Source organism: Microtus oregoni, unplaced genomic scaffold (genome assembly GCF_018167655.1).
Source record: "Microtus oregoni isolate MIOR12 unplaced genomic scaffold, Mior012 000002F_ref0000024, whole genome shotgun sequence".
NCBI classification, from domain to species: Eukaryota; Metazoa; Chordata; class Mammalia; order Rodentia; family Cricetidae; genus Microtus; species Microtus oregoni.
This window is the reverse complement of record NW_024543061.1, coordinates 441,179-459,412: the sequence shown is the minus strand read 5'-3', so window position 1 is coordinate 459,412 and position 18,234 is coordinate 441,179. Positions and strand designations below refer to the sequence as shown.

The window sequence follows — 18,234 nt, the reverse complement described above, 5'->3', positions numbered from 1 at the left end:
TCAGCATTTTTTATTGGTTGTTTTGTTGGTCTTTACCATTCTGACTGGGGTCAGGTGAAATCACAGTTGTTTTGATTTTTGTATTTTCCTACTTGCTAAGAACAATGAACTTTTTTTTTTTTTTGAGACAGGAGCTCTCTGTGTAGCCTATCCTAGTACTTGCTATGTATCTGTCTATCTTATCTATATCGATCTTATCTACCTACCTACTTACCTACCTACCTACTAATTACCATTTATTATTTTATGTGTACCAGTGTCTTGCCTGAATGTAAATGCTCTGTATGTGTGTCCAGTGCCTCTGGAGGCCAGAGTAGCGGCTGGATCGATCTCCTAGGACTAGAGTTAAGGCTAATTGTATGCCACCACGTGAGTGGTAGGAATCAAATCTGGGTCCCCATGGAAAATTAACTAGTGTTCTTAACTGCTGAGCCATCTCTTGAGCTTCCCTTATCACCTTTTAATGCCCTGTCCCTTCTTGCATTGGAGATTAAGTTCTCAGTACTAGAACATTGAAATATAGTCAAGAAATAGAAAATCTTTCTTGGCTTTACAGTATCTTACAGTGAACTAGAGAGAGGGGTTAATGCCAATTTGGGTCTAAGTTATTATTAGTTAGTGCCATAGAGCAGGATCTAGTCACATGTTAAATGTTCTAGAAGTGTTTGTTAGAAGCATAAAATAGCCAGATGTGGTGTTGCAGGAGGCTTAGTCAAGATCTCAAAGCAAATGCCTTTAATCCTAGGACCCTGGAGGCAGAGACAGGTGGATGGATCTCTGAGTTGAAGGTCAGCCTGGTCTACAAAGTATGTACCAGGACAGCAAAGACTGTTATACAGAGAAATTCTGTCTTGAAAAACAAAACCCACTACCACCACCAACAAAACTACAAGAAGATCTCAAGATCAAGGCTAGTTTGGACTACATAGCAAGGTCTAGGCAACTCTGGCCTATGTTGTAAAACCTGCCTAAGAAAACTTAATAAAGAAAAAAAAAGTTTCTAAGATATTATTCTGTTTTTTTTTTTTTGTATCAGTGCTTTACTTTAATTTAAAAATATGTGTTCAGTGGACGGTGGTGGCTCACACCCACCTTTAATCCCAGCACTCGGGAGGCAGAAGCAGGGAGATCTTTGTGATTTTGAGTCCAGCCTGGTCTACAAAGCGAGTTCCAGTACAGGCTTTAAAAAGCTACAGAAAAAGCCTGTCTTGAAAAACCAAAACCATTTTAAGAAATATCTGTTCCCCCATCTTGACTATCCCTTTCCCTCAAGTTCTCCAACCCCCTACCCCATGCTCCTAATTTTCTCAGGAGATCTTGTTTATTTCCCTTTCCCAGGTGGATCTATATATGTTTTTCTTAGGGTTCAAGGGTCCTTGTTGCTTAGCTTCTCTGGTGTCGTGGACTATAGGCTCATTATCTTTGCTTTATAGCTAGTATCTTCTTATGAGTGAATATGTACCATCCTCATTTTTCTGGGTCTAGGTTACCTCACTCAGGATTTTTTTTTTTGTTCTATCCATTTGCATGCAAATTTCAGGATGTTATTATTTTTTACTCCTGAGTAATACTCTAATGTGTAAATGTACCACATTTTCTTATCCATTTTTTGGATGAGGGGCATCTAGGTTGTTTCCAGGTTCTGACTATTACAAATAATGCTACATAGAGAAAGTGGAGAAATCTCACACTAGCTACTTAACAGCACACCGGAAAACTAGAACAAAAAGAAACAGACTAATCTAGGAGTAAATGACAGGAAATAATCAAGTTGAGAACTGAAATCAATAAAATAGAAACAAAGAAAACAATATAAATAATCAGTGAAACAAAGAGCTGGTTCTTTGAGAAAATCAACAACATAGACAAACCCTTATCCAAACTAATAAAAAGGCAGGGAGAGAATTAACAAAATTATAAAATTAATAAAATTATAAATGAAAAGGGGGGACATAACAACAGACAAGGAGGAAATCCAGAGAATTATTAGGTTATGCTATAAGAATCTGTACACCATGAAATTGGAAAATTAAAAGAAACAGAATTTTCTGGATAAGTACCACATACCAAAATTAAATCATATCCTTGTTTCTGTTTTTTTTTTGTTAACAACATTATATTAAAAGATTCACTTTTTCCCCCACTCAGTACCATGAATCTATTTGTTGTTTACTATAATATTATGGTGGTGTTTTCTTTCTTTTTTATTTTATGAGCTCTAGTATGAAAGTATCAGATCCCCTGGAACTGTAGTCACAGATAGTTGTGGTGCTGGGAACTGAACCCAGGTTCTCTGAAAGAGCAGCCAGTGCTCTTTACCACTGAGCAATCTCTCCAGCCCCTTCCTTACTTCCTTTTTTGCAACAGGTCTCACTGTGTAGACCTGGTTGGCCTGAAACACACTATTTAGATAAGACTGGTCTTGAATTTAGTCATCCATTTGTCTCTGCCTTTTAAATTAAATTAATTATATTTATTAATTAAATAATTATTTTATAAATTAAAAATATTAAGACTTTTGAAGTTTTAATAAACAAAGGTATTTATTTTGAGCCTTATAAATGAAAGTTTAAGAGTTTAATAAATATATAAAAGTTTAAGTTATTTTTTCACTTTTTAAAAAATAAGAGTATTTTTTAAAAGATTTATTGTTATTTATTTATTATGTATACAGTGTTCAGCCTGCACATCAGAAAAGGGCACCAGATCTTATTATAAATAGTTATGAGCTACAATGTGGCTGCTGAGAATTGAACTCAGGACCTCTGGAAGAATATCCAGTGCTCTTAACTGCTGAGCCATCGTTCTAGTCCTAAACTTTTTTATTTTTATGTGTGTTGTGTTTGTATGTATATATACAATACCAGTAAAGATCAGAAGAGGGCTTTGGATCACTTGGGGCTAGAGTTACACGTTTGTGAGCTACCAGATATGGGGGTTGAAAATTGTCTTCTAATAGAACACTTCTACTTTTAATACAGTTTATTGAGCCCTTTAAAGTGTCTGATATGATATATGTGCCCATAATTGTCTAAACTCTCTTTATTATATGATTTTAGTACTGCTGAAGCTGTATTACAAGAAATGGATAATATTAATATCCGGCGAAATCGTCGATCAGGAGAAGTAGAAAGGCTTCGAATGTGGACAGACACAGAATTTGTAAGTACATTAGTATATATAACCTTTGCAAGTATTTTGTTTCCTCTTGTAGTTGTCTTTTTGGTTTTTATTCACGCATATGTGTAGGTCTGCATGAGTGGGTCCTCTGGTACTGGAGTCACCATTATGAATCCCCTGAAGTGAGTGCTGAGAAGCCAACTTGTGCTCTCTGGAGGAAGAGTAATCGCCCTTAACTGCTAAGCCATCTCTGCAGCCCCAAAGTAGTTTTCTTTATACTTGCAAAGAATTAGGAGCCCAGCTGTAGGCCTCCCCTCCTCCCTTCTCCTCTCCCATATCCTCCCTTTTTCTCCTCCTTCCCCCCCTCCCCCTCCTTCTCTTTTTTCCTTTCCTGGTGCACAGCCAAAGATGACCTTGAACTTCTGATCTCTAGCTCCCTGGCCTGTGCTGTCATGGAGTGCTGAAGAGCATTGTGCATGTGGGGCAAGCACTTTACCAACTGAGCTACTTTCCCAGCCCAACACCAGAGTTAAAAAAGATTTATTTTATGTGCATTGGTGTTTTGCCTGCGTGTATGTGTATGTGAGGGTGTCAGATCTCTCAGGCTTGTTGGGGATTTTACTGCTTTTTCTCTGCTGGCTCTTGCTGCTCCTGCTACTCCCTCTTCAAATTCCTCACCCCAACTTCCTTTTCTTCTCCCCCATTTTCTTCTTCTCTGTTTATTTTTTCCTTCTCCCTTTTATAAAAAAAATAGAGAAAAAGAAAAAGCCCCAATGCATGGGGTTGAATCTGAGGCCGTGTATATATTGAACAACTCTATGAACTAAGTCATATCCTGACCCCTATTGTTTCTCCTTTTTCTTTATACTTTCTTTATACTTTCTATTCTCTTTATACTGGTTGAATTTAGGAAGCTTTTTTTTCCATGAATTTGTGACTCATAAGTAGATGCTCAGTAAATTGTATTGAACAGACATGATTAATTTATTGAGTGCTGTTTATAACAGAATAAATGCTAGGTTAATATTTGACAAACTTCTTTATTTCAAAGGAAAATATGGATATGTATTCAAGAGTAAAAAGGCGAAGAAAATCACTGAGAAGAAATAGTTATGGGATACAGAATCATCATGAAGTTTCTACTGAGGGCGAGGAAGAAGGTCTGTAAAGCACCTTAATGGAAAAACTAGAAAACTGTGGGGAGGGAAGACTAGATTGTTATTTTTGTCTTTAGGTGTATATTGTATGATTTGAGGTAATTTGAACTCATCTGGCATCTATATTTTCATTTTTCTTCAGTTGGCAAAATGAAGTGGCTATTGGTAGTTCTTAAGTTTTCTAGTGTGCAAAGCCTTTGGCTGTAGGCTAGTCTGTCCAGTAGATTAGCCCTTTTGTTTTGCTGAAGGTACCCTCTAACTAAAATACTCTATTATCCATTCCCTCAAGTCTTTTCTTATTTGGATTTCAAATTTTGTTATAGACTGAGATGTAAATAGAGAAAAATAGAAGTGGAAGAATCTTTAGCGTTTTTGCCTTCCACCTGTCTAGGTCTGAACTTAGAACACAGTGGACTTGAAGGGTTAGAACTAGGAACATGCAGAAAGCACATTGACTTTGTCAGTTTATAAAGTGGTGACCCATACGATTAGCATTGATCTCATAAAATGGATTTCAGGAGGTTTGGTGTATTGGAAATATAGATTAGCAGACTTTCCAAGGTAATCTTAGGCAAAGAAGACTACACTTATTTCTCAAATTCTGTACTTAATATATTAGCCAGATTCAGCCCCCTCCAAGACAGGATTTTTCTATGTAACAGCCCTGACTGTTCTGGAACTCACTCTATAGACCATGCTGGCCTCAAACAGAGATCCACCTGACTCTGCCTCTGAGTGCTTGGTTTAAAGGTGTGCACAACCATACCTGGCTACTTTAGCCAGTCTTTAAAAGGATATATAATGATTATATATATGATTTTATTTTATTTTTTTCTCCTTTTTTGAGACAGGGTTTCTTTGTGTGGCCCTGGCTGTCCTGGAACTCACTCTGAAGACCAGGCTGGGCTTGAACTCAGAGATCTGCCTGTCTCTGCCTCCCAAGTGCTGGGAGGTGTGCACCACCACCAGCTGGTTTAAGAGCTCACATTTCTAATGAAGGTACATAGTGAATAAATGTTTTAGTTAGAACCTCTATATTGCATCCTTTGTAGGCAATTAGGTTAGGTGAGACAGATTTATAATGTGATATTTGCCTTTATATATGTTAGCTGACTGAGTAGGGGCTCTAAAGTAAATATGTCATCTGTATAATTTTTGTTCATAGTACAAAATTTTTTCACTTATTCAGGCATAGGTATAGGTATTTTGTAGCATTATTTAGATCAATGCCTTTTGGATCCTACCTATGTTTTCCTACTAAAATGCGATTAGTTATGCTTAGTTATTATTCATAGGGTCAACAAACTATTATACTAAAACCAAAAATGGCTCATTTCTTCAGCATTTACCTTAAGTAAGAATAGTTCTTTGAATTAAGTGTAAGTTGAGCATTTACCAGACTTTGTTTTTAATCATGCATAGATTTGGGGCTAGGCTAGGGATGTGGTTCAGTTATTCAGTAGAAGACTTACTTAGAGAGCACAAAGCCTGGGTTGGATCCCTAGCACAGCATAATTGAGATGAGGTAGCATGTTCCTTCCGACATAATTCCAGCATTCAGAAGAGAGAGGCAAGAGGATCAAGAATTAAAGGTCATTCTTAGCAGAGTTTGAGGTAGGTCTTGGTACATGAGAACCTGTTTTAAAAAAAAAATATTTCTTTTTGGAACATTTATTAAAGTTTTCTGTAGTTTGAAAAATCCTAAAACTTTCATTTATTTATTGAGACAGGTTCTCATAGATAGGTTGGCCTTAAATTTACATGTCACAGAGGGTGGATTTGAATTTCTGACCCTCTTGCCATCACTCACTAGTGATGGAATTATAGGAGTATGCCACTTATTCATTTATTTATTTTAACTTATTTTTTATTTAGCTATGCATGGTGGCATACATCTTCAATCCCAGCATTCAGAAGGCAGAGGCAGGAGGATCTCTGTGAGTTCAAGCCTGGTCTAGTCTACATAGTTTGATGCCATCTCAGACAAACAAACAAACAAACAACCAAACGAAATATTTATTTTCCTTGTATGAGTGTGTATTGTGTAAAAAAAAAAAATCTTTAAAAAACAAAACCTCCCAAGAAAATCAAGACACAGGGAATGATCACTGTGGCTTGCTATTCATTCATTCATTCATTCATTCATTCATTTTTTGAGATTGGGTCTCACTTTGTAGACCAGGTTGGCATCAAATTCACAGACCTCTGTCTGCCTCTGCCTCCAAGTGCTGTTTAAAGGAATCAAATGTGTATGCCATCACACCTGGCTAACAATGTTTTATTTTCTGTATTGATTTTTTTTAACCTAGGTTTATTTTTGGTTATACTAGTTTATGCTATTATCATGAATTGCTAACATTTTAAAATGTTACTTGCGTAGACAAAAAATAATGGATAAATGTAAATACTCAGTTGTAGAATAGGATCATACCTGTGGGTTAAACTGTTTTCCCCTTTTATATGTCGAAACTAGAATCTCAAGAGGAGGATGGAGACATAGAAGTTGAAGAGGCAGAAGGAGAAGAAAATGATAGGCCATACAATTTGAGACAAAGAAAAACAGTGGATCGATACCAAGCACCACCGATAGGTAGGTGACTCTAAACAACTTCTTCGTTTTTAATAACTGAGGGTATCTTTATCACTGTTGTGAAAAAGGACATTTTCCTGGGTTCAGTGGTCTAGTGCTGTGCTCCTTGCTATTGAGGAGCTGAAGTTAAAGGAACACTTGAGCCCAGGTATTCGTTTTTGGCAAGACCCCCTTTAAAAATAAAACAACAATCAACTGTGCTGAACTTAAAATAATCAAACCTCTTGTATGTCCTGTGCATCCTTTCCCACATACTTCTGTTGTCTATACAGCTGACAGCTAAGGCGCACGATGACTGATTTATTATTTGTCCTTCCTCTCACTCATTCCTTTGGCTACTATTTTCTAGTTTCTGTGTGTCTAGATTTGCCTGTATGTTTTATTCTGTGTTTTATCTTGTTGCCAGGAATTAAATGTAGGGTTTCGTGCATTCTGTGCAAGTGCTTTACCTTGTGGCAGCCTTTATTTGTGATGCTTTATTTACCCTTTTTTTATTTAGTATAATTTTTTTCAAGAATCTTTATTTAGAATTTTAAAAAGTTATTTTGATCAGACATGGTGACACAATCCTTTAATCTCAGCACTCAAGAGGCAGAGGCATCTCTGTAAGTTTGAAGTTAGCCTGGTTTTCATAGAGAGTTCTAGGGTAGCCAGGACTATGTAGAGAGAACCTGTTTTTAAAAAAATTGTTTTATGTACATGGGTGTTTTGCCTGCAAGTGTACATACATGTATGCCTGTGCATCTTGTGTATGCCTGGTGCCCACATGGGCCAGTAGAGGACTTTAGATTCCCTGGAGTTGGAGTTACAAATAGTTATGAGCTGCCATCTGAGTGTTGGGACTCAAACTTGAGTCTTCTGGAAGAGCAGCTAGTGCTTTTAACCACTGATCCACCTCCCCAGCCCCTTATGTAGAATTTTGTACTCTAGAATAGTGTTTGGTAGAGGTATGCTAATTATATCTAGAAGCTGTTAAAGTGTTCAGACATCCCTCTATTCTTGTTAAGAGTCATTGTTTCAGTTGTCACTAATGAGAGAGTGTGTTCTGGTAGAAAAAAAGATTGGGAATCATTATTCTGATTTTTTGCTTTGTTTTCTCTTTTTCTTAATGTAATTGAAATAATGTCTATAGATGTATTTGTATTCTGCAATTTGGCAAGTTCTGCAATATGTACATGCCTGTGATACTATCACCATAATCAAAACAAGCATACTCATCAATGCCCAGCCTCCTGGATATCCTCATTCTTGTGTGTATTCTGCTCTCAGTCATTTGTGTCTTCCTTGTATTAGTCTTTGAGTACTTACTAGTCTGTTTTCTGTCATCTTAATTCAACTTTATATGTTTTTGATTTTATATAAATGAAAATTTAAGTTTGTTTATTTTCATTTTAATTTTTTGAAATAGTCTTGTTCTCGTCCTAGGTTTGTCTGGAATTTGCTGTATAGCTTAGGGTGACCTCAGACTTGTAGTGATCATCCTTCCCCAGTCTCCCAAGTGGAAGAATTATAGATACAAGCCACCATACCCAGCTTTGAAATATTGAAATACTACATTTTTACCTTTATTTCACTCAGTGTAATTATTGTAATACTTGTTATAGGTGTGAGTCATCTCAGCTGTCATAATTTATTATTCATTTTTTAGGGATTAATTCTTGCTTTTGGTTATTGATTGTTATAAATGAAGGTGTGGTAGAGCATCTTTAATATTAGTACTCAAGTCTGGGGCAGAAGAAAGATTTAGATTTTGAGACCAGTAGGGATTCATAAAAGCCTGAGATAAAAACAAACAAACAAACAAACAAAACCAAGGATAAACAGGCAAGTACTACAAAGTGTGGTGGGTAGATTTATGATTAGTGAATTAGCAATTAATAAATTAGTATATTTAATTTTGTAAGAAATTGCTCATCTTCCAAAGTGGTTGTGACATTTTCATTCAGATTTTATGTTTCCAACCAGGGCTACATAGAGATATTCTCTCTTACTCCTCACTAAAGATAAAGAGAGTTTGTTTTTCTAGCATAACTCTTGGTGACACATACCTTTAATTCTAGTATTAGGAGGCAGAGGCAGTGTGATAACTATGGATGTGTGGCCAGCCTGGTCTACAGAGCTAGTTCCAGGACTGGCAGGGCTGTTACACAGAGACACTCTGCCTTGAAAAACAGTAACAACAACAAAAAATTTGATACTTGCCAATGCTTGTTATGACTAGTCTAATTAATGTAGCTCTTTGTGTGTGTTTTGGTGATACAGAGGGCTTTGTGTATTCCCCCAAAGCATTCTAGCACTGAGCTAGATCCTATACCCCATTCCTTTTTTTTTTTCTTGCCCCCACTCCCTAAGGTCTTACTAAGCAAGGTCTCACTAAGTTGCAAGGCTGACCTTGAATTTGAACTCTTCTGTCTCCCAAGTGCCTGGAATCATAGGCAAGACCCAGTTGTAATAGCATGTGTAGTATAGTTTTAGTTTGTGTCTCTCTAGTGAAGTTGAGCATTTTCTTAACATTACTTAACAGTGGCAAATCTTTGTGTGTATGCATGTGCATTAGGTGTATGTACATGTGTGTGTAAGTATCAACATCAGTGTCTTCATCAATCACTGCACTAGTTAGTTACTTTTCTGCTGTTCTTAGGGAAGAAAGATTTTAATTGGGCTTCCAGAGGGAGAATCCATAGTGGTGGGGGAGGCATGGTGGCAGACAGCTGGAAGCTGAGAGAGCACATCTTTTTTGGGGGTGGGGAGGGTTTCAAGACAAGGTTTCTCTGTATATCTTTTAACTGGCCTAGAACTCACAGAGATTTTCCTGCCTCTGCCTCCTTAGTGCTGGAATTAAAGATCACATCTTAAATCACATGGTGAAAGCTTAAAGTGAACTGCGAGTGAAGTAAAGCTATAGACTCTCAAAGCCCGCTCCTAGTGACGTCTATCCTCCATCAAGGCTCCATAGCCTCTCCAGACAGCCTTACCAACTGGTATTCTATTATCTGAGCCTATGGCAGCCATTCTTGTTCCATGCCCTGTTCCCATAGATCCATGAAATGAGTCTAACTTTAAGACTCATTGCTGAGATTCCATGTAAAATACAAAACAAATTACATACTTCCAATAGATTTGTTTGTTTTTTGCTTTTTGAGACAGGGTTTCTCTTTACCTATAGAACCTGTCCTGGAACTCACTCTGTAGACCAGACTGGCCTTGAACTCACAGATATCTGACTGTCTCTGTCTCCTGAGTGCTGGGATTAAAAGTGTGCACAACCACTGCCTGGCTCATACTTCCAATGTGTAATGGCATGGAATATACCTTCCCATCCCAAAAGAGAGAAATGGGGACATCATGAGTGATTTCTGGACCAAAGCAAGATAGAGACCCAGTAGGGTAAATACTAAATCCTGTAGCTCTGTGTCTTTTATCTGTGACTTTAGTTTTAAAGGATTTGGATGGCTCTCCCACTTTCGCTGTCTACCACATACATCTTTCTCTTGGCTGAGTTCCACTCCTGTATACAATTCTCATGAGGCAGATGTCTCTTGACTGTAACATCTCCAACGTCTTGGAGTTTCCACTGCAACCCAGGTTTCACTTTCACAGCTTTACATAATAGATTCTCAGGACCTTGTAGGGACAGTGACTTAGCATTACTGCATGATGCGTGGTCTCAGTGGCTGTCTGGAGCTGCAGAGGAAGAATCTACAACACGTTTACTCTTGCATTTTTTTTTTTTTTGAAAGACCGCTGGTAAAGTTTTATCACAGGAAAATTTTCCTGGTTTACTTTTCACCAGTCTGGTCTTGCATGCTTCTAATAGTATCAGAATCACCTGGGTCAATCGTAGCCAGTGTGCTTATTCTGTAGTATTTTCTGCATGTTGTCACCAATTGAATATCATTGCCATTGTAATGGTGGACACTAGTTTTAGCCAACACAGTGTAGTATTCTATTTCAGATTTCCTCAAAGCTGGGCAGTTGGTAAGGATAACCAATTTCACTTTGCCCTGTCTGATCATCTTTAGAGTTTGTTTGTATCTTAGCACATACTTTCCACTTTTCATAACAAATTGGAGCCTAGAGTAGATTGACTCTAGAGACTTTTTCATCTTTGTGACTACCATCTTCCTGCCTTAGGTTCAGGACAGCCCCCAACCAAGATCAACCACCAAGATGGCCAGGGAGTGAGAAGGTCACTCTTGCATTTTTAATGCCTCCAGAAGTAGTACCATGTGGGTGATACTGCCAAATTTGGCTTCCATCTTAGGCTAGAATCTTATCCCCTTCAACCACATTAGTAGCAGCTTTCCTATTCTGAAATGGTTGTTTTCTAGGAGGGAACAACCCCTTAGCCTTTTTCCTATCACAAAATCAGAAACTTGGTTGCTCTTTTAGTTATTTTTCTATTGCTATGATAAAGCACTGAGACCAAAGCAATTTATCTAAGTGTTTAATTGGGTTTACTGGACCAGAGGGTTAGAGTGATTGAGTCGTAGCAGGAGACTGGAGCAGCAGTTGAGCATCTACCTCTTGAATCACAAGCATATAGAGAGAGCATATCACTTAATCACTTCCTAAACATTGACCAACTGGGGACCAAGTAGACTTCTCACTCAGATATCACAGATGGGGAGGGTCCTGCCCTCAAGGTACCTTTCCATTGTTCCAGTGCAGAGTGGTCCTCTCCTTAAAGATGCCAGGCTCTTTAACAATTGTAATCTTTCTTTCAGTATACGACTTGGATGTAATATTAAGCTTTCTGGTGCTCCTTTCCTTCCAAACTATACATTTAGTATTTCTTCCTATCCTACTTTCTTTTTTTTTTTAAATTATAGATCTGCATATAAGCTATCAGTTACCATGACACTGAGTCAATCCTATATTGTCCTTAACTTTTCTCTACCACAGAAATGAGTTTATTACTTTTAAATTTAATGCCAAACAAGTCCTTAGGACATTAGCAGCAGGCAGCCAGATTCTTTACAAAATGTCACATGAATGACTTCTAGCCCAGTTGCTAAGAAGATCTTCTCTGAAACCTCTTGAGCCAGGCCTCTACAGTTTGCATTGCTGTCAGCATATGGACAACATCACTGTCATCCAGGCTTTAACTAGAATGGCCCTGTAAGCTCTGGTTACAGCATTTAGTGGTTTTTCTAGCTCTGAGTCACACAACCTTCTACAACTTTTCAAAACCAACACGGTCAGGTTCTCATAGCAACAACCGCATTTTTTCTCGAACCAGCTTCTGTATTAGTTTTGTGTTGCTGTGCTAAAATACTAATGAAGAGTTTTATTTGCGGGTATGTGGTTTTAGAGGCATAGGCTTGGTGGCAGTCAACTGAGGTCCACTACCCAACTAGTTTAGCAGGACTAGAGAGCTCTAAGTTCAGTGAGAAATTCTGTATCAAAATATAGGATAGAGAGTGCAAGAGAATGACCTGCAGTGCTCAGTGGCATTCATGGCAGAGTACATCTGCACACATGCAGTGCTCTCTCTCTGTGTCTCTCCCTCTCCTTGGCTGCTAAGGTTCATGCTTAAAATCCATGGCTGAAGTATTTCCATTACCATGATTTATGAAGTGTCAGGCTCTTGTAGCTGATTGTAGTGTTGTAAATCGGGCCTTGAGTCCCTCTTGTAGTACTTGGGCAGGTTTCTAGGGTAAGTCCACACATACTAGCCAGCGGAGTTGGTCTGTAGGGATTCTGTCAGATAAGAGTTTTACTGTGGCTAACCTGGTCCTGCGATATATATAGGTCCTGTGTTTCCTTTTATTTCTTTCCTCCAAGAGGACTGTATCCCTGTTTGTGGTCTGCTGTTAGGAGATGGGGGTGGTGTGAGGCAGGCAGTGCAAACCTTTTCTTCCTATCCTTTTCTAATGCTTATTTTAATATTATTCTGTAACCAAGTACTGTGATTCACTGCCTGGTTTCTGAGTTTTTGTGAATTTTTTTTTTTGTTTTTGTTTTGCTTTTCAAGACAGGGTTTTTCTGTGTAACAGCTCTGGCTTTCCTCGAACTTGTGTTGTAGACCAGGCTGGCCTCAATTGATAGTCATCTGCTTGCCTCTGCCTGAGTGCTGGGATTAAAAGTGTGTGCCACCATGCCTTGTATTTGTATGCATGAAGATTTGCTTATGTTTATGCTTTTGTGGGGAATTATTACTATGGATAGTATTACCTTGCTTTGTTCCCTACTACAATTTTTTTTTTTTTTTTTTGGTTTTTCGAGACAGGGTTTCTCTGTGATTTTGGAGCCTGTCCTGGAACTAGCTCTTGTAGACCAGGCTGGCCTCGAACTCACAGAGATCCGCCTGCCTCTGCCTCCTGAGTGCTGGGATTAAAGGCGTGCGCCACCACCGCCCTGCTACTACAAAATTTTTAAAATGGATTTCATTATTAGAAATATTAACATCTACTTAGAGTGTGTAACACAAAGTGTTTGTTTTTGTTATGCTTCCAGACAAGAGCGTGGAAGTTGAAGATACATGGCTGGGTTCTCATAGAAAGTTGACAGTCTTTTTATGCTCCTTTAGTGCATGGGCTTAGTAGTACTATTAGTTATTTCTACCCGTTTTCTTCTTTTAGTACCAGCTCATCAAAAAAAGAGGGAAAACACACTGTTTGATATTCATAGGTCCCCAGCAAGAAGAAGCCATATCAGGTAAGTTGTGTTTGATTTGAAAGAAGAGAATGTTTGCATGTGTTGATGAACAAAGGAAAGACTTAATTGTATCCTTTCCTTCTTCCCTTCCTTCTTGACTGTCTTCTGTCCTTCCTTTCATCCTACACATGACTTGTTTTTGGTTCACAGTTTATTTGTAATTTTTTTTTTCCTTGACAGGGTTTCTCTGTAGCTTTGGAGCTTGTCCTGGAACTCGTTTTGTAGACCAGGATGGCCTCAAACTCACAGAGACCTGCCTGTCTCTGTCTCCCGAATACTGGGATTAATGGTGTGTACCACCACTGCCCGGCATATTTTTAAATTTAATTTTTAATTAATTTTAACTTTCATGTCCTATAGCAACAAAGTTTTTGATCTCATATGAGTTGAATGTAGAATGGTCCATGATTTCTTTCTTTGAGACGGTGACTATTTTTTTTTTCCATTGAGAAAACTAGTTTTGCTTTGTTTCCCAGACTTGCCTGAAGCTTTTAGCTCAAGTGATTCTCTTGCCTCAGCTCCCTACAAGTTCGGAATACAGATACTTGTGCCAGCCATACTTGGGTAGTAGGTCGTTAATGCTTCCCCCTTTTTAATCTTAAAAACAAAACTAGTAGGTACAGAGTTTAGAAATTTAGAAATGTATCATTTTACTTTTATTTATTAAATTTTAGAAACAATTCCTTTCTTTTTTTCTTTTCTTAAGTGGTGGGTTTTTATTACAACATATTTCTTTTTTAATGTGCATCAGTATTTTGCCATGGTGTTGGGCCCCCTGGAACGGAGTTATATACAGTTGTGAGCTGCCACGTGAGTACTAGGAATTGAACCCAGGTCCTGTTGAAGAGCAGCCAGTGCTCTTAACTGCTGAGCCATCTCTCCAGCCTGAAACCGTTCCTTTCTATAATTTCTCCGGCTATGAGTTTGTGGCAACCGTCTTGCTTCTTCCATAATGCCTATTTATTGATTGGACTATTACATAGTCTTTTTGTGTTTAATGTTTTGAATTTTTTTTTTTTTGATTTTCGAGACAGGGTTTCTCCTTAGCTTTTGGTTCCTGTCCTGGAACTAGCTCTTCTAGACCAGGCTGGCCTCAAACTCTACAGAGATCCGCCTGCCTCTGCCTCCCAAGTGCTGGGATTAAAGGCAAAAAATGTTTTGATTTTTAAAAACATATTCTAAATAGTAATCCCCTATTTGATAAATTGTTGGCAAAGATTTTCTCTTTAGGCTGTCTCTTTACTCTGATAGTTGTTTCCTTTGTGATGTAGAAGCATTATGTATGCAGTATGTATGTATGTATTTGAAACAAGGTCGCACCATAGTTCAGGCTGGCCTAGAACTTTCCCCATTTCCTATGTGTGGGCATGACTAGGCATATACCACTATACCCAGCCAGAAGGTTTTAAGTCTGATTCAGTTTCATGTTTGTGTCTACGTCTTGATATATACAATTTAAAAGAATGAAGAATTTCATTTGGTTATGATAAATTCAGTTTAGACATGTTGAAGGGATCCAGTGTGGTAAACTTTTGGTTTTTCGAGATAGGGTTTCTTGGTAGCTTTGGAGCCTGTCCTGGAACTAGCTCTTGTAGACCAGGTTGGCCCAGAATTCACAGAGATCTGCCTGCCTCTGGCTCCTGAGTGCTGGGATTAAATGAGTGAGTGTACCACCACCACCCGGCTTTGTAGTAAACTTTGAAAATTATTTCAGTTTTTAGACCAGTTACGTAATAATTTTTTTCTTTTGTTTTTTTTTTTTTTTGAGGCAAGATCTTTCTATATAGGCCTGATTTATCCTGAAGCTTTCTTTGTAGACCAGGCTGGCCTTGAACTCAGAGAGATCAGACTATCTCTGTGCCTCCCAAATGCTGGGATTAAAATGTATGCCGAAGTGCCTGGCTATATTCATAATAACTTTATTTCTTTTTTGAAATGACTTTAGTCTAATATGTTGTCTAGTCTTTCCTTAATAAGCTTATGATTATAAATTATTTGTTTTATTTAGTTATTTTAGATTTTTTTTTTTGAGACAGGAATTCTTGGTATTACAGTCCTATTTGTCCTGGAACTAGCTTTTGTAGACCAGGCTGGACTCAAGCTCACAGAGACCACCTTCCTCTTCCTCCCTAGTGTTGGGATTAAAGGTGTGCGCCACCACTGCTGGGTTAGATAATTAATATTTTACTATCTTGTGTATGAGTATTTTACCTGCATGTATGCTTGGTGCCTCTGGAGGCCTGAAGAGGGCATTGGATCCCTTTGACCTGGAGTTACATAGATAGCTGTGAGCCGCCTTGTGATTATTGGGAGCTGAACCTTGATCCTCTAGAAGAGTAGCCAGTAATACTAACTGCTGAGCCATATCTCCAATCCTATTTACTTATTTTGAGATAGGATCTTATTATGTTGTCCAGGCTGGTCTCTTGGTTCAAGAGAATCTCTTACTTCATGCTTTCCCCAAATATCTAGGACTAGAGATGTATACCATCATGCCTGGCTAAGTATTTTTCTTTTTCATTAAAAGTATTTTATGTATTTGTTAAGACTGCAAACAAGGTAGAAGAGTCTTTAGTAGAAAGTAAAAGCCTTTATTTTTCTGTAAACAAGTATACTTTTTAAAATGATTGAATTATTTCTGATAATTTGGGAAAGGAAGATTAAGAAGATAAATGTCTTGTTCTCTGATTTTGATACTTACAACAATATAGATATTTGAATGTAAGTTTGTTGCTTGACTACTTTTTTAAGCTTCCATATTTGAAAAATTACAGGTGTTCTGTTCGGTAGTTTTTATTCTTTTCTGTGGAGCTTGGCCTTCATTCCTTGTGAGATGGGAACTGCATGAAGATAGTGATCTAAATAAACATTTGCTGAATGAATAAATGGATTTTTCTCCTGTGCTAATTACAGATATGATAGTATTGTGTTTTGTAATACTACCAGTAGGCTAGGTCTTAGCTCAATGGTGGAGCAGGTCCTCTTTATTTATAAGGCCTTTGGTTTAAGAACACTACCACCAAAGCAAGCAAGCACACACCTACAACAAATGACAGAAGTTATAAGGTTTTAATACTTTTCCTTTTCCAATAGGAGGAAGAAGCATGCCATTCATAGTAGTGATACAACCTCTTCTGATGAAGAACGCTTTGAAAGAAGGAAATCAAAAAGTATGGCAAGAGCAAGAAACAGGTTAGTAAATATTTTTAGTGCTGCCTCTATAGTAGAAGAGAAAAAAAAAGTTTTTCTTTTTAAAAATGTTTCTCTGGGTGTAGTGACACATTCTTTTAATTCCAGCACTCAGTTGGCAGAGACAAGCAGATTTCTATGAATTTGAGGACAGCCTGGTCTACAAAGCAAGTTCTGGGACAGCCAGGACTGTCACAGAAAGAAACACTATATCAAAAAATAAAACAGACAAGCAAACAAAAGTTTCTTATTTATAATGGCATTTTGTTAATGCTAATTATCTATTCATTCATTCATTCGTTTATGAGACAGGGTTTCTCAATATAGCCTTAGTATTAAATATATGTTTAAATAATGTAATTATGTGTGTGTTTGTGCATTTACTTAGCTATTTTCAGAGTCATTTCTGATTTTCTAACATTTGTGCTCCTGGAATTGAACTCAGGTCATCAGGCTTGGTGATAAATGTCTTTGCCTTATGAGTGAGTCATCTTGCTAGCCCTTATTTTTTTTGCTTTCATTTTATATGTGTGTTTTCTTTCATGTGTGTATACCATGTGTATACTTGATGCCCGAGGAAGCCAGAAGAGAGTGTTAGATGCCTGGAACTGGAGGTGCAGATGGTTGTGAGCTGCCATGTGGATGTTGGGAACTGAACCTGGGTTTTCTGCAAGAGCAGCTAGTGTTCTTAACCTCTGAGCCATTTCTTCAGCCTCAGTATTTTAAATATTACTTTATAGTTCTTACAGGTGGTATCTAATCTTGGGATAGGTTCCTTAAATTACTTAGTGTGTAAGTACTAAAGTCAAGTAATGCTGAATAGGAGAAGGAGGGAGAGGCAAGAACACCAGGGTAGTCTGTGTGGTAGTGTCATCTTTCCCTCTGTATTTCCGTCCAGCTCACATCCATTTTATGAGGCTGATTTTACACTTAAAATGAGTTTAACATCCAGAGAAGGATGCTGAACACTACTGAATGCTTGAGATCTAATGTGTACACCATCCAACACAAGAATTTTGGCCTTTTTAAAATTTTTTTTAACTTTGTTTTGTTTTTATTGTTGTCTGCCTTTGGTGATCTCTGCTTAAGTAGAATAATTGACTGGTTAAACTGTGGCAAGTGTCACAGAGTTATTTTTTTAAAAGTCGAGGAAGTTTTCTTCCTTTCTTTCCTTCTTTTCTTTTCCTGCCTTCCTTCCTTTTTAATGTTTTGAAGCAGGGTTTCTCTGCATAGCCTTGGGTGTCCTGGAACTCAGTCTATAGACCAGGCTGGCCTTGAACTCAGAAATCATCTGCCTTTGCCTCCTGAGTGCTGGAATTAAAGGCATGTGTTACCACTGCCTGACTCAATACTCTATTTTACATTTACAATATAGGTAATTTTGTTTAGTGGTTCTATCATTTGTCCACATATAAATAATTTAGAAATACCACATTTTTAGCTAACCATTTTCAGGTTTGTGTTAATATGAATTATGTACTAAAGCAAATCTTATGGATGATGGGAAAAAGATATAAG

At 37.7% G+C, this 18,234-nt stretch overlaps 2 protein-coding genes across 5 annotated transcripts in view; one reads left to right on the top strand and one right to left on the bottom strand.

Annotated features, from left to right (window-relative positions):
• Atad2b (ATPase family AAA domain containing 2B) overlaps nt 1-18,234 on the top strand; it is a 151,030-nt gene that overhangs the window by 27,133 nt on the left and 105,663 nt on the right. For all 4 annotated transcript variants that reach the window (XM_041642944.1, XM_041642936.1, XM_041642947.1 and 1 more), the window contains exons 5-9: nt 3,060-3,162; nt 4,172-4,280; nt 6,751-6,867; nt 13,452-13,527; nt 16,621-16,719. In XM_041642944.1, the coding sequence (XP_041498878.1) occupies nt 3,060-3,162; nt 4,172-4,280; nt 6,751-6,867; nt 13,452-13,527; nt 16,621-16,719 (504 nt within the window). The remainder of the gene's footprint in view (nt 1-3,059; nt 3,163-4,171; nt 4,281-6,750; nt 6,868-13,451; nt 13,528-16,620; nt 16,720-18,234) is intronic.
• On the bottom strand, nt 10,647-10,988 carry LOC121441729 (60S ribosomal protein L30-like). Its single transcript, XM_041642982.1, has one exon. The coding sequence runs from the start codon at nt 10,986-10,988 to the stop codon at nt 10,647-10,649; it is 342 nt and encodes a 113-aa protein (XP_041498916.1).

Excerpts from the sequence above, each read along its gene's own strand:
- LOC121441729 (XM_041642982.1), bottom strand. The coding sequence starts at position 10,988 with ATGGTAGTCACAAAGATGAAAAAGTCTCTAGAGTCAATCTACTCTAGG.